The 26,533-nt window shown below is 39.2% G+C and overlaps 1 protein-coding gene across 1 annotated transcript in view; it reads right to left on the bottom strand.

Annotated features, from left to right (window-relative positions):
• KCNH1 (potassium voltage-gated channel subfamily H member 1) overlaps positions 1-26,533 on the bottom strand; it is a 180,833-nt gene that overhangs the window by 79,848 nt on the left and 74,452 nt on the right. Inside the window, exons 8-9 of the mRNA XM_085219311.1 lie at positions 14,685-14,884; positions 11,144-11,396 (exon numbers count right to left, since the gene is read on the bottom strand). Of these exons, the coding sequence (XP_085075437.1) occupies positions 11,144-11,396; positions 14,685-14,884 (453 nt within the window). The remainder of the gene's footprint in view (positions 1-11,143; positions 11,397-14,684; positions 14,885-26,533) is intronic.

The raw sequence follows: 26,533 nt of genomic DNA, 5'->3' as shown, positions 1-26,533 counted from the left end.
GCAGACATACAAGTATCACACTGCCTTACTTCTATTAAGTCCATTTTTTAAATAATGCATACTTAATGTCCTTCTGCTTACATGTTCTCCATAAAGTAAGAACAATCACTCAGAAAAAAAGAGAATTTAAGAAAGAAACTGTTCTACCAAGAACACCAACAATTGGAAAGAAGAGCAAGGTAAAACTTAAACTAATCAAAATGCGTTTGGCAGAGTCTAAGGCATCATTAGAGAACCTGAGTCAAAAGCTTCCTTTTTTTTACACCACTTTTACATTTTATACACATCACCTTGAAGAAAGATTAAAAAGCCAGAGAAATGCAGGTGGCCATTTGTCAGTACTTTGCATTTCTCATTCCCAGCTCACAGAATTCCAGACATTTGCCAGGAACACTACTTATCAATCATGCTTAAAGTGGATGAGCTTTCACTATTAATCATTTAATTTCCCTGCTGGTTTTGTGGGTTGAGGACCTTTTCACTCTCAGCGCAGCACGCTCTGGAAAACCAAATAGTTTTCTGCCTTTTATGTTTGCTTGTTTAATTATAATAACAAGTCCCCAACCCTGATATAATTAAACTCTAAAGAATTATTTCATATAACCAGCACCTTCTGTTTCCATGCTTATTCTTTCCCAGTCTTTCCTTTACATCAAATTTGTTTACCTTAAAGGGAAATCAGGATTTCTCTGTTACCACTGCAAATTCAGCGAGAGTCAGGCAAAAGATCCACATCCACTCTGCCTCCAAAAGCCAGCACTCAGAATGAACACCTAAATACTGCAACTTAGTCTAGTGTTCTGCTGATTCTGTTCAGGAACAGAACTATGCTCACACTTTGAGCCATACTGCCATGATATGCCTACTAGAACAACACTTAGTTTCTGCTGTAGTGCAACAGGAAGTATTGGAGAGTTCACAAACAGAAGATACTCTACACTATTCATAAAACATCATGTGGAATATCTTGAGTGACAAAAATGCTTAGATCACTTCCTGGTTCTACATATCTCAGTACCGTGGTACAATTTTGGTGAGATGCAGGTAATAAGTGCTGGATAGGGAGAAGGGGCCAGGGATTTGTATATTAAACTTCTTCCAAGTCAGCATAGATTTTCATGGCATTCACGCCAGTCCAAGGATTTTCAGTACATCAACCAAAGTATTCATCTCAGAATCATTCCCAAATCAGTAGTAATAGTTGCTGCAGCAGCTGATACCATCTGACTCAGGTCACCTCCAGACTTGCCTTCATCAGCATGTTTGAACAGTAGACAAAATGTGATCTGACATGATCTCAGTAAACCCAACACAACCCAGAAGAACCAAACACTGCTCAATGCAGAACCAAATTTATCTTGGAAATCTGGTATCAGCAAATACTGTTATCTGTGATGCAGATATTTACTGCAGCTGCAGCACCTGCACAAGCAGATTTCCAGCATTGCTTCCCAGAGCGCATCACAGCGAAAATAAATTTTCCTATGGATGGTGCATTGTTTTATGCAAACAATAACTGTCAACCAGAAAACTAAAGCTACAGTTTGGCATCAAGGTGGAACATGCAGTTTTTGTCCCAGTATTGTGTCCCCATAACAACCTGTGCAATCCGACAGCTACTGCATAGTCAGTAGCTTGGCCCTCCAACACATTGCAGCCAGCAGGAGGCGATGCATGGGAGCAAGCTGCTACTTTTGATTGTCTTAAGATTTCTCGAGTTCAAACTGAAACATGTCACAGTAATTGAACAACCAAATGCACAGCTGAGAATGTACTTTTCCATTAACTAGAGGCTCTTAATTACTCTTTTCCTCCACAAGGCAGAAGGAAAAAAAAAAAGCCCAAGTATCAGTCATACTGAAACCAAAAGAATTGTTACAGTGATAAAAAACCAAAACTGTACTTTCAGTGATTAGTGAGGTGCACAAATGGAAACACACTGTATCTGTTCATGCTTTAAAACACAGATTGGCATCAGTTTTATAGTTAGCTTACTATACAACCGAATCAATTTTTTCTGTTGAAGAACACTACAAGAAAAAATGGAAGTATTTATTTCAAAGGACTGGATGAGAAGCAACAACGTATGAATTAGTTACAGCTACAATTTCTATTGTTATTATTGTGTTTATTTGTCTCTGTGAATAAACTATGGATTACGTGTCAATATTTGACTTAATGTGATAAGAAGAACAGCTTTAAGATGTTAGCTGGGCTCTACAAGATTTCCTCACTAAAATCCAGGAGACTGCATCAGAATCATTCACCCTTACTTGCTTTTTAATAATTACCATAAAAAGTCATAACAAAGACAAGTTTGTACCAAGCTCAGAAGACATGGAAGTTGCCAGCTCAAATAACAAGTCACAAATGTACTTGAATTTATTTGTATCTGCTAAGTAATGGGAAAAAAATACAGCTCAGTATGTGTTGTCATTGCATGAACAGCATTACTGCAAAACCCTACGTGAGGGATTGTATTGCAGTATCCTTGAGGTTCTTATCCAATGATTTAGAAACAGGCTTTGTTATAAGCTTCGAGCAACAGCTAGGTTAAAGCCTTTACATTTGAAAATCTCTCTTTTCTTTTCAATTTCAGACAAAAGCTTTCACAGAAGTTTAAAGAATTGGATTTTGCCCTCTAGAATAAACGTTTTGAAACATATCTCTGAAAAATATATATATATATTTTGAAACCCGTAGCAATGAAGTAAAACATGCAAGCACTCCATGACTATTTGTAGGCTTAATTATTGTCTTCTCTTCACACCTCTCTTTGGAGAGAGGTATACAAGTGTATACAATTGTGGTGAGCGAGCCTTCCAAATCCTCCATATCAAGGAACATACTGGAGTCTCATCTCCCCCATATCTCAATGTTGGCTGCCAATGAGCCACTGCTGCCAGGAACCTGCAAGACATTACTGTCTTCAAGAGGAGCCTTCTTTCAAACATGGTGATGTTAGACTGAAAGTAGCAGCCATGTTATGCAAAGTTGCATTAGTTTGTCATAATAAATCACAAAGTCGTAGAAAAAGTAATATAATTTGCAGTGCTAAGTTTACCACTGAAGCTTCTATGCATAGTGAGTCCCCTTCTCCCCATGTATTCCAGTAGATTATTAATCAAGTGTTTTATAAATCTGTGTTTCCAATGCATGTACAGCTCCATCATTTATAGATACTAGTGCACAAAGGCTTTTTCATAGTAATTACTACTTTTAATCCTCTACTGGAAATTAGACACTGAACAGGCAGTGTCTGGCAGAATTCTCAAAATAATCAACTCCTGATCTCAAGCCATACTTTCTCTTCCAAATAGCTTGAGTACTGTAATAAGAGATTCTCTCTCCAAAATCATTTTTCGGAATGAATCTATGCTTTGCAATAAAAAATTTCCATGCTGCTTCTGCGTCTTCCATGAAATTAGAATTTTGCATTAATGTAGACCTCTTTTATGCCACAGTTAAATGGTGTCTATTAAAAAATTTTAGCACGATCTTCACTTCCAGTTTGTTTGCTAATAATGTGCTTGGGCAGGCATTGAGAAAATCAGACTTATACAGTCATTCCTTCAGTTGATGTTCATTGAATCATTTCACAGACACATGCAACTTGTCCAATCTGCCTATGTATGTCAACCTGAATGAACCAGCTTTAAACAATACAAAGAGCACAATAGAACTACTGAAGATAAAGCTGGATTTTAATTTCAATCACTCCTTTCCAAAGAAAACCTTTGTTCGTATCACAGCGTTATTCAATAGCACAAACAGTACAGTGATGTAAGATACCGCGTTTGAAAATATTAAGAAAAATATAATACCAACCACAATCCAGCATCTACCTCTGAAATCTAAGAGCACAGCAGCTTAGTATTTTTTACTCAAAGTTTACATATGTTTAAAACTCAAGTGAAAAATAAAGAATTAAGGATTTTTTTTCTAAGACTAGGTATTAAATATCAACAGGCCTCAAAGCACATAAATTCTGAATTGTACGTAAAGCAGCATAGCTTAGGGAAATGTGAGTTAGCTCAGGTAGTGGGACAGTAAAAAGATAGCAGACCAAACTCAGTGCAGTCAACATCCAACATCTTCAAGCCTGCTTGAAGGAAGAAATTTCCTATGATTGCATAGAAGATGCAAAACTTTTTCAATGAGAAGGCCTCAGACAGACAGTACTTCTGCACCACTGTTTTTCCTCTAATAAACCCTCATCTCTCTTGTACAGCTGCCCTTACAAATTGTACTGTCCTATCAGGAAGGAATCTGTCCTACCAAAATCTGAAACAAGCCCCATCTGAATGAAATGCTTACAGCTAGATGAGTAAGCTAAAACAATTGTGAAGAAAACAAACAATTGTTCTTATAATGCTTCTTTCAAATTGCAATTAGATAAGATTAAATCAGCAGGAATTTCTCCACACAAAGTAAATGGAGCATTTAATATCCTGCTAAAATAAAACATAGCACATCAAGCTTCCTACAATATCATGTTAAAACCACAGTCTCCAATCTCGTCAACATTATAGCTTTGTAAATAACAATAAAAGATCTGTATTAAAGACATTCAATTTTCACTTCCTCCAGCACACATGTGATCATAAAAGCAAGTCTATGGGCATCGTATGTAGCCTGTCCCCCCAAACCAGTAAAAAAAGTATTTAGATTAGATATACCTGCCTTCCCCTAGCAGTGATAAATAATGCAGTCAGATGCAGCCTAAAAATTCTTGACACATAGTTACTGCATATGTTATTCTTGTGATTATGTACTATCTACATTTTACCATTTTCCTTTAGCTTTGATGACAGCAAAAGGAATAACAATACAAGCTGTCCTTACAGTTGCAGGGCAATTATTCTCCTAGCTCACAATAAGTGAGCTAGGAATTTCCCTTAATTTTCCTTCCTATCTCACATACGTTACCTGCCAGCTGAAAGGAAAATCACACACCATGCAAAGAAATATAAGCACATGGCCTCTTCCACCTGGACTGAAAGAGAACTGCCATTTCTTGACAAGCATACCAGGAAAGAGGTGAACACCTATGTTGTATACACTGGCAGGCAGATGTGGTCCTGGTATCTCTTCTTGCTTCCATGCAGGATTCTCCAGCAAGTGCTAAAGACAGGCATAGGGAACCATCACTTTCGGGGATGGCAGAGTAAACCCAATATAATATAACCCAACCCTTCCATCTTCTGTCTACATTCTGGCACAGGATTCAACTCTTTCAGAAGATGCCTTATGTACAGCCACTTTCTGAGAAGTGTACAGTGCTGGGACAATACTGTTTCCAACTCACTGCAGTCAAGGCCATGGCAGTCAACATTCAGCCATTTTAACCACTCTGCTCTATTACAGTCATTATCTTTTTTTTCAGCTATGAAAAGGCAAAATTGTAGGAGTAGCTGGTATTAGGCTACAGAGCAGACAAGTACTACAGGATTGAAAACTCAGGGATGTGTGCTAGAGGAAAGTTACAGCACATCTAAATGTAAAAAACAGATCAACCTGAATGGTTTCCATTAAGTCCTACTGGTTTAAAAACAGAAAAAAAAAAACGAGAATGAGCAGCACAAAAAATGGCTGCCTCAATCTGTTTGGTGCAGTGCAGGGTAGAACCAAACTAGCCACAAGATTCAATAACGCAGAAATCTCTTCAGTCATGATTAATCTCAGCTGAACTCAGTTATATGGAAAAACATGTTTTCTTACTCTCCATTCAAGTGCTGAGTCCATTTTACATATGAAAAATTATATGTAGCACTTGTCTGATTACATTATAAACATTCACAAGCTGAATACATTTTAGCTATATCAGGCAAATGTTTTCACGTTATTTCTGAAGCCATCATCAGTTATGGGTCAGCTAACTCTGTGGCACTACCAAGCAAACCTGTAGGCATTCATGTGTGAAACTGCACAAAAGCATACTTGGAACAAGCCAGCCAGGAACCAAATCACAGGACAATGCACAAAGGGAACAATCATTTTCTTATTGAACTGTGATGCTAGATAAATAAATCTATTATGAGGCTCAATGTTTTTCAGGTCATCTTATGACCCTTGAATGGTGTAACATAATAGTCACTGGACTACAGACCAGCACACCGCTAAAGCTATTCACAGTTCTCCAACCAGCTCATGTGACTGAGATTCTCTGCTTTTATTTAGGATCCTTCCTAGTTTGCCCTATCTACGTGTCTAAAATCTGAGAATTTTGTTATTAGTCTCTTGTATAAGAACAGCTCTTGTATAAAGCTCTCTACTGACTTTCGACATCATGTATCATTTCCACAAATATTAATAGCTAGTCTCTAAACAAAATCCATAGAACATACATTTTAAATACTACTCTGGGACAGTATGGGATATAAATCATTAATACTTTTTTGCTAAACCAGAAGTCTACCGAAAAATTTATTCTTTCGAAAGTTCTTAGCTCAAATACAGATAGTAAAAACTTAAATGCAAAACAGCTGGGATGTAAGTTTGGGATAAACTGCTTTGCTCTTAAGATAAAGTGTTCTGGGGGTGGAGAATTTGTTTCTCTTTTCAAACCAAACCTTCTAGCTAATGTTATTTTTCTTATCCATTGGTCAGCTTTGAGGACCACGGTGGTTTTCAAGGCTTTAATTTCAATTGTTAAACAAAGGCTTAAGGGCTCCTAATCTAATCAAATCTGAAAGGCATCCATATGCACAGATGATCCTCTTGCAGGGATCATCAAGACCACTTCGGCAACTTTGAACAATTCACACAGTGAAGATTTGCCCTGCAGTCAAGCCCTCTGGGAGCAATTAGCCAACAAATATTGCAGCAGTCTGAAAATTTAAGAACAAGACAATGAACAAGACAAAGACAAGACAAGAAAAAGTCTGTCATCCTAATTTCAAGGCTCATCTTCTCTCAGTTTCATAGAATCACAGAATCCTTAGAGTTGGAAGGGACCTTTAAAGGCCATCTAGTCCAACCTCCCCTGAAACAAACAGGGATATCCACGGTTCGATCAGGTTGCTCAGAGCTAATCCAGCCTGGCCTTGAATGTCTCCAGGAACGGGACATCCATCTGCTCTTTGCACAGCCTGTGCCAGTGTTTCACCACCCTCACTGTAAGTGACTTTTTCCTTATATCTAACCTAAATCTATCCTCTTTAAGCTTGAAACCATTTCCTGTTGTTCTGTCACAACAGATCCTGCTGAAGAGTCTGTCGTCTTCTTTCCTGTAGCTCCCCTTTAGATACTGAAAGGCTGTTATCAGGTCACTTTGGAGTCTTCTCTTCCCCAGGATGAAAAGCACCAGCTCACTCAGCCTGTCCTTGTAGAAGAGGTGTTCCATCCCTTGTTTTAATCTTTTGCTGAAAGGCTTTCTGAAATTTTAAAGATTTCAGTTTTAAACTGGACTGGTTGGATTCAACCTCAGTCCAAGAATCCGTTGCCTCATTCATTCTCACTAGAAAAGAGGGATTTTCAGTTGAGTCTTTGAATACAATCTCTAAGTTAGAACTGATTACCTTCTACTAAGAAGCATCTTTATCTTAGCATTCTTGATCAGATATTTGTACAACACCACAATATTATTTCTTTTCTAAAAAGGTTTATATCCTCTCTTTCACTGTGTTTCTAGAAAATACAAGTTAACTTTGGTACTAGCTACTATGCCATGTGTTTTTTTTTCTTTCCATTTTACAACTTTTATTACATTTCCATTGCACACATGCAATTAGAGATGTAACACAAGAGCTAGTAAGCTAGTACTTCCTCTAACAACACTGAGGAGAGATAAGAAGGGCCACAGACTAAAAGACTGAAGCCTCAGAAGTACCACAGCCTCGGCAACGGCATAACATCTACTCAACAGTTCTAGCAATTTCTTGCTTACTGCAGTTCTAAAAAACAATCTCATGCTGCACTAAGGAAACACAGACCTTCATAATGTAAAAAGTACAAAAAGTGCATTAAAAGACAGTTCAGGTCCTCCAACCTCCCTAAATTAAGAAACAACTAGCGAGACTAGCTTAATTTCATGCTCCTCCTACTATCACCTTTCCCCTGTTCATCTTAAGTAAGCTGTAGCCAGAGCTTATGATCCTTGTCTGAGATCATAAGATGTCAGGGGGGATTTTTTTTTAAGATATTCATTATATTAAAATCCAGCAAATCTCTCCTGAGGAGGAGTAAATTTTACCTTTTAAAGGCCCATGACAAGGTTAGGTTTTCAGATGGCCAGTGGCTCAGCCTGAAAGTTATGATCCAAAGCAGAGAAATGAGTGTTGCCCACTGAAGTGCATATACATTCCTAATTGTTTTTCAGCAGTGACAAAAATAACCCATTTTCCTTAACCACATTTGGATAAATGGGTAAGTTTTTAAGCAAAGGTAGTTCAAAGAGATAACAGCCTCTGATGGATAAAGCAGCATCAATCCAAATGGGTTATGCTTCGAAAAGTTAAAAGCAAAGTCAGCTAGAAAACAGTTTCTTAATGGAAGTCCTGGATGACATACAGTCCACTCAGTTCTCTTCAGGACAGGGACCACATTATTTGTCTTCCATAAAGTGCTGAGCATACCTCAAACCTTTTTCTAAGCAATAACAATGGTATAAATGGAAGAAGAGGGAACTACAGAAAACTGAACTGTATTTCATCCATGCTGCTTCCTGCTAGCCAAAGTCCACTTCTACATAATTCCCCTCCTGATTGAAACATTAACGTAAAAGAGCACAGTGGTACAGTGGCTTGTCTTACTGTCTTGCTTTCTTTACCGTTTGCTTTGGAATGAATCACAAATTATAAATAAATCACCTTTCTTAAAGACAAATTTCTCTTAGGGATGGGGAGGGGATTAATTTTTATTTTTATTTTTTTTAACACATCAAGTCCAATAATCTGTGGTACATTAGAATTAGTAATTTCTTTATTTCAGTAGAAGTTTTGGATACAATTCAAAAATGTGTTTTTCATCCCAGCAAATCCAATTTCATACAAATTTCTTTAAACTTTTAATATAAATGCTGTAGTGACTTCTTTTTTTTTTTTAATTTACTCATTTTGTGAGCCAAATCATCTCTAAGTCAAATTAACAGGAAATGTAATATTAGGTGATCCAAAACAGAGTAAATTTTTTTCCACTTCTGACCCATGTGCAAGTTCTTCTAAATCAGTACTCCCACTAATCCGGGGCAATCTAAGTCAGTTCTTTCTTGTAAGAACTTCAGCCTGAATGGAGAATATACTTGTTACGTGAGTCAATGCAAGTGCACAAAATGTACTCCAAGGCTACGATACACTTCTATATGCCTTCTGCAAGGCTAAACGATTCCAGAACTTGAAAATTTTTCATATGAATTGGATATTGTACAGATCAAGTGTAGATTGCCTTTGGTTTACTTAATGTATCGCAGTCACATACAGTAATTTAGAGATGCAATTTATTCTTCTATTATGCAGAAGATACAGGCTACATTGCAAATTGCAAAGCCTGCTTTATTCTGTGACAGCCAAACCTGAGCAAATAATTCACCTGAAATAACTTATGCACTGTTTTGTCTTTGTTTTTTTTTTTTTTTTTTTTTTTCAAGAATGTCTATGAGGAGATTATAGTCACCCTGTAATATCTGTTAACTGAAATTACCCTACAGAACTCTTCACATGGTTTGCTACTACGTGCCAGATCTTCTGAGCTGTGCTTTGTTGTGATTGGTAAACAAAACTTATGGAATAAGCTGCTCTGTCTGAATGCTCAGCAACAATCATGTTTCTTGTGCAATGCAGGCTTCACTTTCTTTCCTTGTAGTACCTTGTTTTATCTGGTGTACTTTTATCAAATGCTTGGCAAGTTTAGCTGAAAATGAAATTTAAAAAAAATCGTTGCTGTTCTACTGATAAGAAAACTGAGACTGCAAAGGCCAAGATTTCCTGCCTAACATCTACCTCCTGCAGCATCTTCAGTAATGGGGTTGTTGCAATACACAGTGCTGAAGGAATACAGTTCCTACTGATTTAGAATAGGGAAGAACTTCAGTTAACCACTTTCATCAGGATGGAGAAACTTTCAATAGTTGGCTTCACAGCCTGATTCCTGAAAAAAAGAAACAGTTATCCCACTATTTTTCACCTTTTTTTAGTTTCTTGTGTAGCACAAAACATTATGAACTTGACTCTTCAGAACATGAAATTCATGCTGTGCTATGTATGCAATTCTCTTTAGAAGTAGAGGAAAACTGAACTCTGAATATTATCACCACCCTCATTTTCCAGTAGACATTCCTCTTAGAGTTGAGTGTATGTGTTCAGAATAATTAGGCTTATCAAGTTCTTTACCAGGCTTCTATGAGTGACAGGTACTGGATAAAGCCACCATGAGAACTTACTTTATCACAAAAGGGCCTGACAGAATCAAAGGATAAGTATCACATTTTCAATGTTCCAGCCACCCCATCATTTATCTACATCTATTGGATTATCACACTCTTCTCCCAGTTTTGCTTCAGAATGTTGTTCATAGCACTATCAGCTACTTTTTAGCGCCTCCAACCTAAAGCTGTCACTCCATGTTAACATAACTGCCACGAATTTCTATATTACTTTGACTTATTGAGCTAAATATTGTTTCAACAAAATCTAAAATAAAGCTAATACAAAAATAGTTCAGCAAAACTAGATTTTTATCAGGAGGATGGAAAGAAGGCAGGTAAGGAGGCCTTTAAAAGTAAGTTTTCTGAAGTCCTAAATAGATTTTCTCATTAAAAGAAATATGGCAAGACAGGAAGAACACCAAGAGCAACCTCTCAATGTTTCCATTGATGAGAAGAAAGAGAGTTGAAGCAATCTGCACACAAGATAATTACCTTTTCTATTCACCTATGTGGAACAGGAGGACAAGCCAATGACTTCATGCAATGCTTCTGCATGATACTATGTACTTTTTTTCCCTTCTATTTAATTTTTCCAGACAATAAGCATCTAATGCAACACGGCTGCCTATTTCTTTAAAGTACACCACACTAGGCTGTGATAAAAGTAAGTCAACTGGAGTTTTAATAAAGAATTACTTAAGTGCTTGAGTACAAGAGGCTATAAAAACAATCTATGCATTTATACTTGCACTCAATGTGTGTATCAGCTGTGAAACTCACCCAGTATAGCAACAACCTCGTCATCCTGGATTACTTCCAAAGACCCCGAAACCACAAAGCAAAGGCTGTCGACGCTCTCACCAGCATGGTAGATCAGGTCTCCCGGGGCACAGTGCACTGTCTGAAATTCCATTGCAAGTGCTCGAAGGCACCCATCGCTTGCCAGCCTAAAGGCTGGGTGCTCTTTGAAAACTTTGCGGTTCAGATGAACACAAATATCTGCTCTCATATCCTTAGGGCATATCTGCAAAACCTGAAAAGGAAATCAGGCAATCAATTCCTCTGCATGGCTTGAACATGACATATGACTATCCATTCCTGTTTTATCCCTTAAAACACTGCTTAAATAATTGCTTTCCTCCTCCTCCTAAGATTTCTAACCTCAGTTCGTACGCTTACTTCTATATTATATGTAGACATAAGCCACAGCACTCACTCTACTTTATAATACCTGAAGGAAAACATTTTCATCTTAGCAACATGCTCTGCCGAATATCAAATTACCTAAGTTTTATTAGAAGTTTCATTAGCTCAATATTGAGACTTGTAAGTATTTAAAAGTCACCCCCTCAGTAGCAGTAACAGATTTTTTGTTAGAATAGAAGGGATTTCAACAGTATGTGTTGGGCAACTTGATCTTCCAAATGCAACATTCCTCACAGCTATTAATGATGCGTCCTCCAAAGTACATAAATTGATGTCTAGCACTGCAGTACCGGTCAGGACTATTTCTGAACCTTCTTAATGTAATACAGGCAGCTGAGTGGAAGGAATGCAGAATTACTACTCCATGTACAGATTAAGAGTTCCTGGTAAAATCTCTGGAAACACATAACATGAACGAGGACGACAAAATCCTCAGAAGATAAAGACTGTGAGGAAGTACATTTCAAGCACATTCTTTGAGAAAAACATTCTGAGTAGGACGAGTCTGTCTTTCTTCTTGTTAATACCTATCTCCTCCAATTAAGGAGCACTCTGAGTGAGCTTCAGTGTTAATCCCACACCTTTTTCTGCATGGAAACCCTGATGGAAAACACAGAGGTAACACAGAAAACACGATGGCTATATGCCTCCACCCCCTCCTTGTGGCTCTATGCAAAACCTCCAAGCAAAGAGCTGAGCTCTGAACTCTCTGCAAGGAAGTGGTACCAGGATACTCCAAGGGCAAATGGCTCTACTGTTGTTAAAATTACCTTTGGCTCACCCCCAAGCAGACTTGCTATTACAGATATCACTTCGGAAAGAGATATATTTCCATAATGTTTAGTTGTGGGACACTCGAGGATGACTTTTCTCACCTGTCTCACAGCGAATAGACCCCAAACCTGCCAGTTCTCAGACTTCTAGACCCACCAGAATGAGTTTGGGCAGAAAGATCAGCATTTAACATGGAACAGAGGCAACAGCCATAGCTGCCTCTGCAATTATCTCATTTCCTCTGACAATAAAAACATTCTGTATTTTCAGATGCTTGCCGAAATTTGGCACACACACACACACTCTCCACAGTTACTTGAACATCACATACACAAAAGGCTGCTGTAATAGAAATAGCAACGAGAAAACCTGAATATACAAAAGAATATTTAAAGCGAGGCTCTTATCCAAAAACCTCTTGGTTTCCCATTTTAAGAGGAAGTTAGCTAATTTTCCATTCTCCATTTAAGATGTCTCCGTACTTCATAAAAATAAATAGGGATTAAACATATTGGAAAGCTACAGACAAACAGCAGAAGATTTTCATTTATATGGGAGATATAAAACAGATCATCACAGCTTAATTTTAGATCTCAGCAGCTCTTGGTTAAATTTTGTTATAGTAGCATTTTTCTAGACTTCTAGACTTTGGTTTTTAGCTGATTATTCACTCCCTAGCATGTCTGTAATTAACACTGAATTGACAAATATACGGCCTACAAAATAGCGAGAAGGTTGGTTCTGTTTTAAAATTATCTTTAACTATCTGCTTCATATGTAGAAAACTGTGTTGCATTACACAGCAGCACAACTATCACTGTTCCGTCTTAGGAACAAAACATGTTTTATTCATTGCATGACACGATAGAAGTCATACAGAGGCATCAAAATCAACGAACCTCAGATTTGATGGATTGGCGAGCCATTACTCAGTCTTGGATCGTGTTAGCTTTGCAATGCAGATGAAAGTTGATTTCTTGGCTTTACATGTCATCATCGGTGGCAGCTCAGCTATGAGCACACCAGTTATTGAGATAACACCATATTATGCTCTTTGATGCTCTGATAATTGCAGAGTTTTTTTCTGTTTATTAAGATAAATGTCAGAGGCTGCAGTGAGTTGTGCTAGGTTTGGTTATCCAGCTTCTCCTAAGGCTATCTTAAAGTATTTCTCTTTTTACCAGAGGAAAATGGACTTTGAAGATAAGCTAAAAATTACATAGCAATTTTTTCTTGCTGCTACATTAAAACAATGACTGGAGTTTGTATTAGGGGGTGAAAGAAAGCACCAGCATTCTTTTTGCTATCTATCTTCCCTAAGTGTGTCTGCCTCAGTACTTATAACCTCAAAGATATTTCATGAGAAAACAGAGCATCTTCTAATCAGCACTGTCCAGCACTAAAACATCCTTTCCTTCGTAAAGCTAATTGTTAGGGGGAGTGCTTCCAGAATCCCAATCTGAGATCTAAATAGTAGATATGCTGAAGACCACTGAGGAAAGCAAACAAACCTCTGTAACCATTGGCCTCCAGACAGCAGAGTGGAGGCTGCATCTGTCCATAACATTAATTTAACACCGAGACAGAAATGACTTTGTTTGCTCTAATTCCAGCATCTACAGTCCTCAATACAAGACTAAGCAGCCAACCAGAAGGCTGGTGACTGGAACTCTCTTATGATTTCCTGAATGAACCACCCACAAACCACAAAGCAGAAGTAAAACAGCATCAATCTCCATAAAAGTTTGCAACTAATAGGAGAGCAGAAAGTAGTTTGTACAAGAGAAGGGCCATCTGTCATGCTAAAACACACAATGGAAATTTCACTTGTAAATTCAATTAATGAGCATGATAGTGTTCACCTCATAGCAAAGCAGCTTTTAAACAACACATTATTATTATTAATGAAATCTGGTTGTCATCACTGTATCTCCAATATTACATTTAAATTCTGCCAAGGCAAAACAAATCATACTTTGCAGGCTCACATGCCTGCAAACATCTCAAAAGAAAAAAAATGCATAAAAATCTCATTTGAAGAAATTCTGAAGTTGTATTAGAATTTTAAAGTTATTTTCTTTACTTACTGAAACCCAAGCTCTTTCATTGTTTTTTCTAACACGTTATACTCCATAGCCAGCAATACACACAGACTTCTACCACTAACATAAGTCAGTATGACAGAATAGCTGAAATGCTGCATTTAAGAGCTTAAAATAAAAGGAAAATGCTACTTGGTACTATTTAAAGAACGTTGTCTTTACTATGGAAGTACCTCCTGTTTATTCCAATGCAATACTTCCAGGATGTGAATTGTTTCCCTGCAGTTTAATTTACTCACCTTTTCAGTATCTATTCCTCTGGACATTGACCAGGTGGAGACAATGTAATCCATCACACGTTCACTCAGTCCTTTAGGAACCTGATAGAGCTTTAGAAAGTCTCGGACACTGTTCAGCATTTCATGATATCTGTTCGTATTAGCATACATTTGCTGAAATATGGTTGTCACATTACCAAAAATGGTTGCATACAGAAGGGCTGTAAAAAGAAAAAAAAAAAAAAAAAGAAAAAAAAACAATAGGTATAATAAAATGTTGTGGATTTTGACCTGTGTTCCATTGTGCTGTAAGAAAAGCCAATTCCATCAAAATGCATGCTATCCTGGTGTTTTGTTAGGAAGACCTGATGAGCACAAGCATTTTACAGGTCAGGCTTCGCACTGCAAAACAAGGACCACCACCTGTTCTTTGGTGATGGCGAGTCCCTGCAGCACAGACCTCCCGAACCGCAACTATTTTTCTTTGTCTATCAAACAATTCAGTAGCATCAAAACCCTTATGGAACCACAATAGAAGATACAAAAAATTTAAGACAAATAGCTTGACAGCAAATACTTTAAAATTTCATCTCTGGTTTATAGTGCCTGTGTTGAAATGCCATCAGTGACAGATTTCCAAGCTCTAAGTGCATTACCACAGTAGTAAGCCGAGTCATCATTACCCACCTCAGTGTGACAACAACAATGTATCAAAGCAGAAGATGGAATATGTAATAAACAGCTACTACGGGTCAGTGATTTATAGATGTAACTTTAATAATACATAAAAACTTGCATTATGTTTTATATTCTTCAGGCAGAACAGCAAGGCCTGAGGCAAAAGCTAATGCCCTCAACTGTAGCTGGCCACACTGCTCTTCTGATTGCATCAGGCACAGTTCCAAAGCCAGCTGGTGGATCAACAAGTCGTTAATAAAAAGCATGTGATAGAACAAAAGGCAATATATCCAGTAGTATTCCAAGCAAATGAAAGTACATGGGATTTGACTAAATCTGCCTTCCAAAAGCCAAGATAGGACAGTGGGTTGGTGGCAATCATGGCTTACAGAGGCTCTTTAAGCAAAACCAGCACTGGATAAAAGAGAAGGACAGGGGGCCTCACAGAGAGCTTTTCTACGTCAGGAATCTGGTTGGTGACCAGTAGGTGAGAGGCTGAGTGCAGAAGGAGAGGAGAAGTTAGATAGCAAATAACCACTGGTAAGTGCTCTGGCTTGCTGAGTACCTTCTCCCCTTTATCATCTCCTGTCCCTTCAAGCAGGCACTGAATTGTATCAAATATGTTCCACTCCAAGAAAAAAAAAAAAAAGTAAATAACAGAAAAGTCATATTTCTAAAAGATATCTTTTTGCTTTATCTAAATCCCGATTTTTGCTGTTATTTCCTCCCACGCCCTCTTTATACAAACATACATATTCATTCCTTTGAGAGCACTGCTATTTATTCAGGTCAGCATTGTATTCAGATATCCTTAAGCCAACTAAGATGCTTTAGGATTTTATGACAAACAAAAAAAACCTTTAATAATGTGTAAGAGAAGCTTACAGGACAGTCTCTTCCCTGATAATTGAGAGATGCAATTTAAATTTAGACTAGCTCAAGGCTTTTAAGCAGCTGTTCCTCCACAGAATTCTTTCCTGACATTGTATGATTTCTTCGATTTCCACGAGTTCTTGCAGAGACCAGCTCTCTTCTTTTCCAACTATCCCCCATACAGATGAGCAGGAGCTTGCACCTGGGGGCACTGACCTGGCTTAGACCATCTACATACCTCTTTACTCTTTCAATCCATTAGATTGATCAGGAAGCACCAGAAAGTATTAACTGTATCCACTGAGCAAACTCTGAATCAAATATGAATGAGGCTCCATAACGCTTCAGGAATGCTAGACAGGTTAACAGCTGCATGGGAATTCCAGGCTTTAGCCTATCATATATGTCTCTATGAAAACAGCTAAAGGATTTTTGCTATCAGAAATGACACAAACAAAAACAACTGTTAAAAGCAGAAAGAGGGAGGCAGCTCAGCTTTATGTCAGACAATTCCAGCACTACTCTTTCAGGACCAATTGCATCAGTCTACCTTCATCTCTCCGACCAGCTGGGCAGGTGCCACATAACTGACACTGCTTGAAACAAATACATAAAGTGGTATTCAGGATATCTAGCTCTTATTTAAGTATTTAAATATCCAGAGATTTCAATGGTTACACGAATACTTTAAGGATGGTATTTGATGTAACACTCATTTTTTCTATGGTTTTACTTATTTCCTAAAGGATTAATAGCAAGAAATCTTGGTCTTAGTGCTTTTAGTAATTTGAATTCCTATTCAAAGTAAAGCTTTGTTACAAGGCACTAAACATCACTTCTATGTGTTTAGTTTTTGTACTGAAGATAACAATTGCCTTACATGACGCTATATGTTAGGGTAACAATTGCTGTATAACCAAGGTAGGAAAACATAGAGCATTACTCAAAATAGGAAGCCAGCATCTAACAACCATGCTGCTGAATGGGCAATATCCATCCATAGTTAAAACTCAAACTACTATTCAACTCAAACATAGTTGGTCACTCAAACTACTACTGATGCTACTTTAGGAAATAATTCATATTCTCTAAGCCAATAGCTATGAATTTATAGATTTGATTACATTTGACCTAAAATGATCTGAACAGCCTGGAAAGGTTGAAAAGGCAGTTCTGCACCAGCCCAATTAAGTTGGTTAGCATTGCAATATTAAACCTTGTCCAAGAGAACTGCTACACAGTCGTTCTAAAGAAAGCAACTTCTCAAAGTGCAAGGCTCATATCAAGGCATGGAATTTGAGCTTCAGACCTATGTTAGAACTTTTCGTTTCATACAGGAGGCTACTCAAACCAAACCTCATAAATAAGTACACTTAAAAACTCAAATCTAAGCTTCCCTACATAAGCCCATCAAAAGAAAAGAAAGAAAGAAAAAAAAGAACATAAGGTTGCACCACAGTGCTTTAGGTCTCTAGGTTTCCATGGTGTGATCCCTTTCTCATCCACATATGTCCTGAAAACTGAATTAAAAAGAGTTGCAGGGCAATTAGAAAATCTTAACGCCTGGTCCTGCACTTCAGTTAGACTACCTTTCTCCTAAAAACTCACTCTTTTGGCAGACGTCTGAGCTGTTTCTGCAGAAGAGCAAGAGAGACCATTTAAAGCGTTCACTGAATCTCACATGAGATCTTTCCTTTGAATCTCAGATGAAGTCTCAACAAACAGGTGGTAAGCAGGGCTTATCACTTACTGCATTTCAAGTGCTTTCTTCCATCAAACATAATAAGATGCCAATTTCCTTTGACACATAAATACAAAAACGTGCAAACTCAATTTTTAAAAAAGTAGAGAGATCAATATAGTGATACAGGGTAAATACAGCAAGAGATACAGTGACTAGAAATTTGTAGATTATTTCTCTGAAAGTCTGATGCAATGAGTCCCGAACGATGAAGAAATGCTTGAGGAAAAAGGAAAAAAAAGGAGGAAAAAAAAAAAAGATTGACTATATATACTGCTTAATTTGCGAACACTTTGCAACCAAATAGCATTATCTTTCCCTTAGTATGTCCTGTTCAGCTCTCTGTGATGCAGATGCAAACATGACCCCTGAAATGTTGCTGCACTCCTTATTTATGTGGACCTTTACTAGGATCCCCACAAAAAAAACACCCAAAAAACTCTGCAGTCCCACTCCCTGAACATTGCAGCAGGGTAGGTCACCCACAAACATTATTCCTCCAGCAGCCAATACAATGCTGAAACAGGATGACAAATAAGGCACAGGATCACAAGCAAATTCTTACCTGTGGATTTCTGGACAACAATATTTGTGGGCATAAAACTGTATTACATGCTCTGGCACATGGTGAGACTTACAGATTCAGTATCTTGGGATGTATAGCTCTGTACCAACAAAGGTAAAATGGTCCCCATCTATCCCATAACTGTCCATTTGCATTAAGTCTAAAGAAAAGAAATTTGATTCTTCATTTCAATTATTATGAGGTGAGCAATCCTAGAGCAATTTCCACTGCAAATTGCAGCTACTATGCTCCAGTATGACCAATTATATTAGCAAGAAAAATTATTCCTGCCTACATTAATTTTTTATTAAAAAAAAAAAAATCTCCAAACTCACAATCCATAATTTATCATTAGCTAACCACTTTATAACTATTAAAGACACATTAAAGTCAAGGATTTTTGCAGCCTAAAATTGGATAGGTACATTAGCATATTAAACATTGACCTCTTCTACACAGGAATAGTGAGCTATGTCCCTTTTCCCTTTTTCAAAGGAATAATGAAATAAATCCATTGCAGTTCACTGCTGCCTCAGAAAGACCTGAGAATCTAACACTATCAGAAGAAGAAAGTTGGGGAATTTAGGACTGAGCAGAATCTTAAGATCTTTGTTCTCACAACAGACTGAATCCTGTGACATGAGCCCACCGCCCTGTAACAGTGACAATGCAAGTCATACAGTTTCATGTCCAACATCCAAAGGTCTCTGGAGCCATTGGCTGGAGTTTATAGTGCTGCCTTGCAAGCTCTGTAGAAACTATCAATTCCTTAGTCATCTTAGGCACAAGGGACAAAAGGAAGAAAGAGAAAGAACATGGGAAGGAGAAGGGAATGTCCTTGAGAGGCATGGATTTGATTCAAGCAAGGCCACAAGCACATCTCATGCAGTGAGGTCACAAATGTGACCTCAAGATCTTTCTTGTATACATCAGCTGGAAGGAGGCTCTGCAGCAGGTTTTGAGGAACAGTGTCTAGGAACAAGTCTGTAGCGACCATACCTAAACACTGACCAAGGAGAGCACCTCTTCTGCAGAACAAGCAACAGCCTGTTCTAACACTGCCTACAAAGCTGCACCACATCAAGCAGAGAGCAAACACCTCCACGAATGTCAAGATCACTCAGAAAGGAAAGAGGTTTTCTGTCACCACCAAGGCATAAATATACTTCCCTGACAAGAGATAAAGAAAAACGTTGTCCCCAGCAACGCGGCTACCCATTTACAATGCAGTCTGTCTCACACCATTTAAACTAGTGTTTAAATAACGTCAAAGATAAAAGAGTAGTAATTTCAATAGCCAATTACTCGCATAAGTGAATCATGAAGGTCAGACACGGGTTGGAAAGGCCACCAAATAATATGCTACTTTTTATGATGTAACAAATAAGAATAGAGAAATAAATACAAGTCACTGTAGGTCTCAGCACAGATAAAAGATCTGGGATCTGATTTTAGAATTATAAGAAGAAGAATTTCTATCTGTTAGAATGAGAGGTTTGAAATTACCCCAATTACAGAAGTGCTGCATGCGGTTCCTGAGATGAATCATCAGACTGATGATTTGTTCAAAATGCACTCATCCAAAGCCCCTGCATACAAAATGTGTGCGTAAGAACTATACAGCAACAAGTGAGACCAACACCACCCAGTGAACTGCCTCTTACATCCTGCTCTAATGTGTACAGTTCTTTCTAAAACTGAACTACCTTCATCTGCACCTTCTGGAAAGCTGATCCAGAAAGTCTGCCTCCATTTAATTTTTTTTTATTTTATTTTTTAAGTTAAATGGAAAGTAAACAAAATCTCTCTCTTACATTCTTAAGGAGTACCCTGTGATAACCTAAATACAATTCAAAAAGCAAGCAGCTGAATTTACAAATAGATGAGTTAAATGTATAATTAATTATACTTTCTTTCACCAGTAGGTTCCTAGTGTACGAGTTCATACATGAGCTGAGAGAAGCACAGCTTTGGAAACTTGTGCTCGATCACTTCTCACTGAAGATGAAACATAACAGTAAATTAACCACAACAAAATGCATGCCTCAAAGGCATTTTTCAGATAACAAACACACTGTGAGGTCACACAAAATTAACACTGATCAGATAAAAAGAAAAGCAGAAATTAACAACATTAAGGATTATAACATAATTATATGAGAAAAACACATTGTCTTTAAATGTGCAACTAGAACAATGTAAGAGCTTATAATTGCTTGAGATTAGGAGTCTTGATTAGTGGTAATTATCACTACTTAAGAGTAGAGAGTATGCAGTTAAAACAAAAACACTGAGCTGTTAATTACAGTCAGCAAGCAAATACCAAACTAAACAGGTATCTTCTAAAGGCATCATTTACAGTAGTAACTTAATCAAATTATTACTTGTAGCCTTGCAACTTGCAGTCGGAGCAGCTAACGTACAGTTTACTTACCTAGAGTATTTGGAGTAAAATACTCCAAATACAAATACTTCTAGAGTATTTGGGGAGGTTAAGTAGGTTGCACCATTTTCTATCAAGAAAGATGCAGAGGCATATTAAAACCATTATTCTTACTTGTAATCTTTTATCTACTTTTTTTGTTGAAAAAATTGAACAGATATGCCATTTCGTTCAGCCAGTTAAAAAAAAAAAAGTAAAAAATATCTAAGAGGTCAATTAAGATTATGCAGTTTATGAACTTTCTCAAAATGTAGCATTTTCAACAAGGTATAGAACAAATTATGATTGTTACTATATTAGCATGTACTTCGATTCCTGAATTTCACAACCTGAGAAAGAGACATTATTTGAAGTGAAAGTAAATCCCCAGTGGAACTCTCCCCCATGCTGTTCAAAAGCTGTTAGTACTTGCACTTCCCACAGCTCTCTACTCTTCTAGACAGAAATGAAGCCCCGCTCCACATCCCTCCTCCTTCACTACACCAGCTTGCAAATTGCACCTCAGCTTAAGTATTACACAAGCAAAAGCAAGGCAGCAGTGATGGCAAAGATCAAAGAATGAGCACACTGCTATCAACTCAGCAAGTCCCAAAAGAAACTCAACAATAAAAAACAAAGCAGCAAGTCCGAAAAGGCCACGTAGGATATAAGCATCAAGATATGTCACAGAACCACTTGACTTCTATGATGAAAGGATGAAAGAATTAGTGGTCACAGGCAAATTATATTAAACTCTTAATCAAATTCTACACAAATCTTCTCGTGCTCATCATATTTGCTGAAATCACACTGCTTATGACAGATGGAACACAGAAGAAATACTGGGCTCCAGCGACAGTGGAAACATCTCTCCCCTCCAGCAAGACAGGCCACTAGAAATGGCTAAACAGTAGAGCATTAGGGACACAGTTTTTTCGCAAAAACAAAAAAGCAAACAAAAAACCCAAGAACAGAATGAGAATCAGAGATACAAACAAGGAACCAGTTGCTCTACCAGCAACTAGCAAGGCTAAAGAAGTAGAGATATTCGTGCACCTTAAAATAGGCTATCCACAATGTGCAAGGGCATGAAGGGAAGAGATACAAGCAGCTGTGGAGCAAACACCATGAATAAGTCCCACTGTTTCATTCCTCACCCACCTTCTTAACAGTGTGAAATAAAAGCACATTGCTACTGTAGCAGCAGAGACCCACAGGCAGGCATACAACTTCCTCTTATCTCAGAGACTTGAGACCAATTTTTGCCAGTTTAGGGCTTAACATGGAAGAAAAGTAGTGTTGGTAAAAGACCAAGTCACTGAAGAACTCCAACATCCCTAAGGATGCTTCAGAAGTGAAGTTTCTTGATTTTTATTTGCTCTGGCAGTACCTCACAGCTGGTAGCTGCAATCACAGGTGTTTCAGCTCAGAAGAATTTCACAAGCCCGGGCATCCTGGGCAGCATGAATCTGTGAATAGTTTTGCTTTTGCCTTCAGCTGAGATAAACAGCATGGGAAAACACAGACCCAAACCAATCAGAGCAGCGATAAGAGCCAAAAGTGAATAGAAGCCAAGAAAACAACCTTCAGCATCAGCCATGTGAGATCTCTCCAACAGCTCCTCTCATCTCACAAAGAAGGGCCAACTCTAGTTTGCACTCTGTGAAAGGCTCCATCTTGGATTCCAGATCTCACTTATGAAGACAAAAAGCTCTCAGCAGTCTGTACAAAAAAGGGTGGATATTACCTCCAGGGCCAAGGCCCAAACTCCTAGCTGTGTACAGCAGCACTTGACCAAATGAACACAGTACCATGAGTTAATGCTGCAAAGTCTGGATTTTGTCAAATTAAGAAGCATCCAAATAAGTAAAATTACAAGAATCCTGGATCGCTTGATTGGTCATTTGTTTCAACAGTTACAGTTTAGTGTTGCATGTAGAGCAAAAGGTGCTAACAGTCATCCAGAGAGGAGCCTACCAGCCTCAGACTCACTACAGCCAATATGCCTGTAAATAAGTGGATTACTAAAGTAACTAGATGTACTGCAAGCTGGAACTAGTCCGAGTCTGAATGTGCTCCTGGTTGCAGAATCAAGGACAAAGAGTCTAGTTCTATGCTACTGTTGTGCTATAAAGGAAAGCCAACATAAGATTACAGGTATTGAATGGCCTCAAGTCGCACCAGGGAAGGTTCAGATTGGATATTACAAAAAATTTCTTCTCAGAAAGAGTGGCAAGGCAGTGACACGGCAGTGGCACAGGCTGCCCAGGGAGGTGATGGTATCACTGTCCTTGGAGGTGTTCAAGATCCGTGGAGATGTGGCACTGAGGAACTTTAAGCTGTTCAATGGACTGTTGGCCAAGATCCCCTGGGATGCTGTCTTTAAAAACAAAGATGCTGAGGTGAGCTGGCTGTTCTTCAAGAATGCCTTCCTGAGAGCACAAGAACTCTCTGTCCCTCTGAATAAGAAAGCGGGCAGAGGAGGCAGGAAGCCGGTGTGGCTTGATAAGGACCTGCTGGGCATGCTGAGGGCGAAGAAAGGTGCGTACAAGCTCTGGAAACAAGGGCGTGTCACCTGGGAAGAATACAGGGATGCCGTCCGGACTTGCAGACGTGGGATCAGGAAAGCCAAGGCACAGGCAGAACTGAACTTGGTGAGGAACATGAAAAACAATAGGAAGACTTCTACAGGTATAGTGGCCAGAAGAGACAGGTCAAAGCGAGCATACCTCCTTTGGTAAATATAAAAGGAGAACTTGCTTCAACGGACAAAGAGAAGGCTGAGGTACTGAATCAGTTCTTTGCCTCGGTCTTCACTGACGGCCAGGATTCCAGTACTTCTCACATCCCTGAGCCCTGCATCCCTAAACCTATTGGTGGGGACCGGGGTGGTAAATCCCTCCCCCTGCTGTGAGGACAGAGCAGGTCCAAGACCACCTCATGAGATTGAATGTGTACAAGTCTATGGGGCCAGATGGCGTGCATCCCAAGGCTCTGAAGGAGCTGGTTGAGGTGGTTGCTGAGCTGCTCTCCATCATATTTGAAGAGTCGTGGCTGTCAGTTGAGGTCCCAGATGACTGGAGGAAGGGTCACATCACTCCCATTTACAAGAAAGGGAGCAAGGAGGACCCTGGGAACTACAGGCCAGTGAGTCTCACCTCTGTGCCTGGGAAGATCATGGAACAGATCATCCTGGATGACATGCTTGATCACATGAGGAATGAGCATGTGATCCGAGACAGCCAGCATGGCTTCACCAAGAGAAGGTCATGCTTGACCAATCTGCTGGCCTTCTATAATGGAGTGACGGCGTTGGTGGACAAGGGAAAGGCGTTGGTGGACAAGGGGATGTCATTTACCTGGACTTGAGCAAGGCCTTTGACACGATCCCCCCCCACATCCTTATCTCCAAATTGGAGGGGTGTGGGTTTGATGTGTGGACCACTTGATGGATGAGAAATTGGTTGAAAGGCCGCAGACAGAGGGTGGTTATCAATGGCTCTATGTCCAGGTGCAGGCCGGTAATGAGTGGCGTCCCCCAGGGGTCTGTCTTGGGATCAGTGCTCTTTAACATCTTTATCAATGAGATCGATGACGGAATCAAGTGCACCCTCAGCAAATTTGCTGATGACACCAAGCTGAGTGGTGCAGTTGACCCAGTAGAAGGAAGGGATACCATTCAGAGGGACCTCAATAGGCTGGAAAGGTGGGCCCAAGTGAACCTGATGAGGTTCAACACAGCAAAGTGCAGAGTTTTGCACTTGGGCCAGAGGAATCCCAGGCATCCATACAGACTGGCAGGAGCGGTCCTTGAGAGCAGCCCTGTGGAGAAGGACCTGGGGATCTTGATAGATGAAAAACTTAACATGAGCCAGCAATGTGCCCTTGTGGCAAATGGTATCCTGGGCTCCATCAAAAGAGGGGTGGCCAGCAGGGACAGGGAGGTGATTGTCCCCCTCTACTCTGCTCTTGTGAGGCACCATTTGAAATACTGCGTCCAAGTGTCAAGCCCCCAGTACAAGAAAGACAGGGAGCTGTTGGAGAGGGTCCAGAGGAGGGCCACGAAGATGATCAGGGGACTGGAGCACCTCCCTATGAAGACAGTTCAAGGGAGCTTGGCTTGTTCAGCTTGGAAAAAAGAAGGCTGCGGGGTGACCTCATTGCAGCCTTTCAATACCTAAAGGGAGCCTACAAACAGGAGGGGAATCAACTATTTGAAAGGGTTGATAACTGCAGGACAAGGGGAAATGGTTTTAAGTTGAGGGAGGAGAGATTTAGAATGGATGTCAGGAGGAAGTTCTTTACAGAGACAGTGGTGAGGTGCTGGAACAGGCTGCCCAGAGAGGTTGTGGATGCCCCATCCCTGGAGGCGTTCAGGGCCAGATTGGATGGGGCCCTGAGCAGCCTGGTCTAGTATTAAATGGGGAGGTTGGTGGTCCTGCATGTGGCAGGGGAGTTGGAGATTCATGATCCTTGAGGTCCCTTCCAACCCTGGCCATTCTGTGATTCTGTGAGGGATATAGTCAATGGGCTTGGGGGTGATGGGTTGATGGCTGGACTAGGACTACTCACATCCAGAAAAGCAGGGCTGTGGGTCCTTATTCCATAAATTAAAAGTATTTGCACATCAAAGAGTTCATCTGGATCTTCTCACTGAAATTATCCAAAGGCATGAATACTTCTGCAAGGCCCTGCACTTTAACTAACTGGTTAGGCATAGTGAGCTTAACATCACTTTACGTACAAAGCTGCATCATAAAACAGATATGAAGATGTATGTTCCGCCTCAAATTACAGGTAAGTTCTTAAACTTGCAGGATAACTATGACTAAATGCAAACACAGTGATACCTAGCCATTAACTGAAATTAGGGCCTTAACCTCCAACACCAGAAAGACTTTCAAGGGTCATTACAGTTTAATCAGTGAGTCCACAGACAGCTTCTTGCTGAATCAATTTTTATTTCAGCCAAAATATAAAATATGGGATGGCAAGAGCAATGAGCAAGAGGATAAGCAAGGGGAAATGTCAGCAAGATTATTCAAAAGTTTTGGTAAGACTAGAGAAAGAGAATGATCATTCCACAAAAACTGCACTTTCCAATTACCTCTTCGAGTTTTATCCTCCATAACACATGTTCATCTCCAACAAGGAAATAGAACAGCCAGGAAACGTACTGATTTTTACAACTAGTTAAAGGGGGAAAAACAACCCAACAACTACATTTCCTATAAAGAATATAATATTTATCAGAACACCTTTAAGAGGTCATGAAGGGCTTTAAATGGGAAGCACTATCTTGATGATGCTCTAAGTTTTAAGCATATGTTCTCTGGTGTTCTCTAAGCCTTGCTCTAGACCACACCAATTTGATTATCAAGATGGAACAATGTACAAACAGATTACAGCTGCAAAAACGACCCCTATTCTAAACATATCAGGCCAGATTCATCACTGGGCCACTTTTATCAACATGGGATAACTTTAGCTCAGTGTATCCACTAGCAGGTTTCATCACGAGGAGAATTATTAAAACAGTAAAATCAGATTAAATCCTCAGCAATTTGCAAGAAAGGACACCATTTCACTGT

This window comes from Meleagris gallopavo, chromosome 2 (assembly GCF_905368555.1).
Source record: "Meleagris gallopavo chromosome 2, MGAL_WU_HG_1.1, whole genome shotgun sequence".
NCBI lineage: Eukaryota > Metazoa > Chordata > Aves > Galliformes > Phasianidae > Meleagris > Meleagris gallopavo.
The sequence above is the reverse complement of the archived record's forward strand: the minus strand, read 5'-3'. Positions and strand labels throughout refer to the sequence as shown.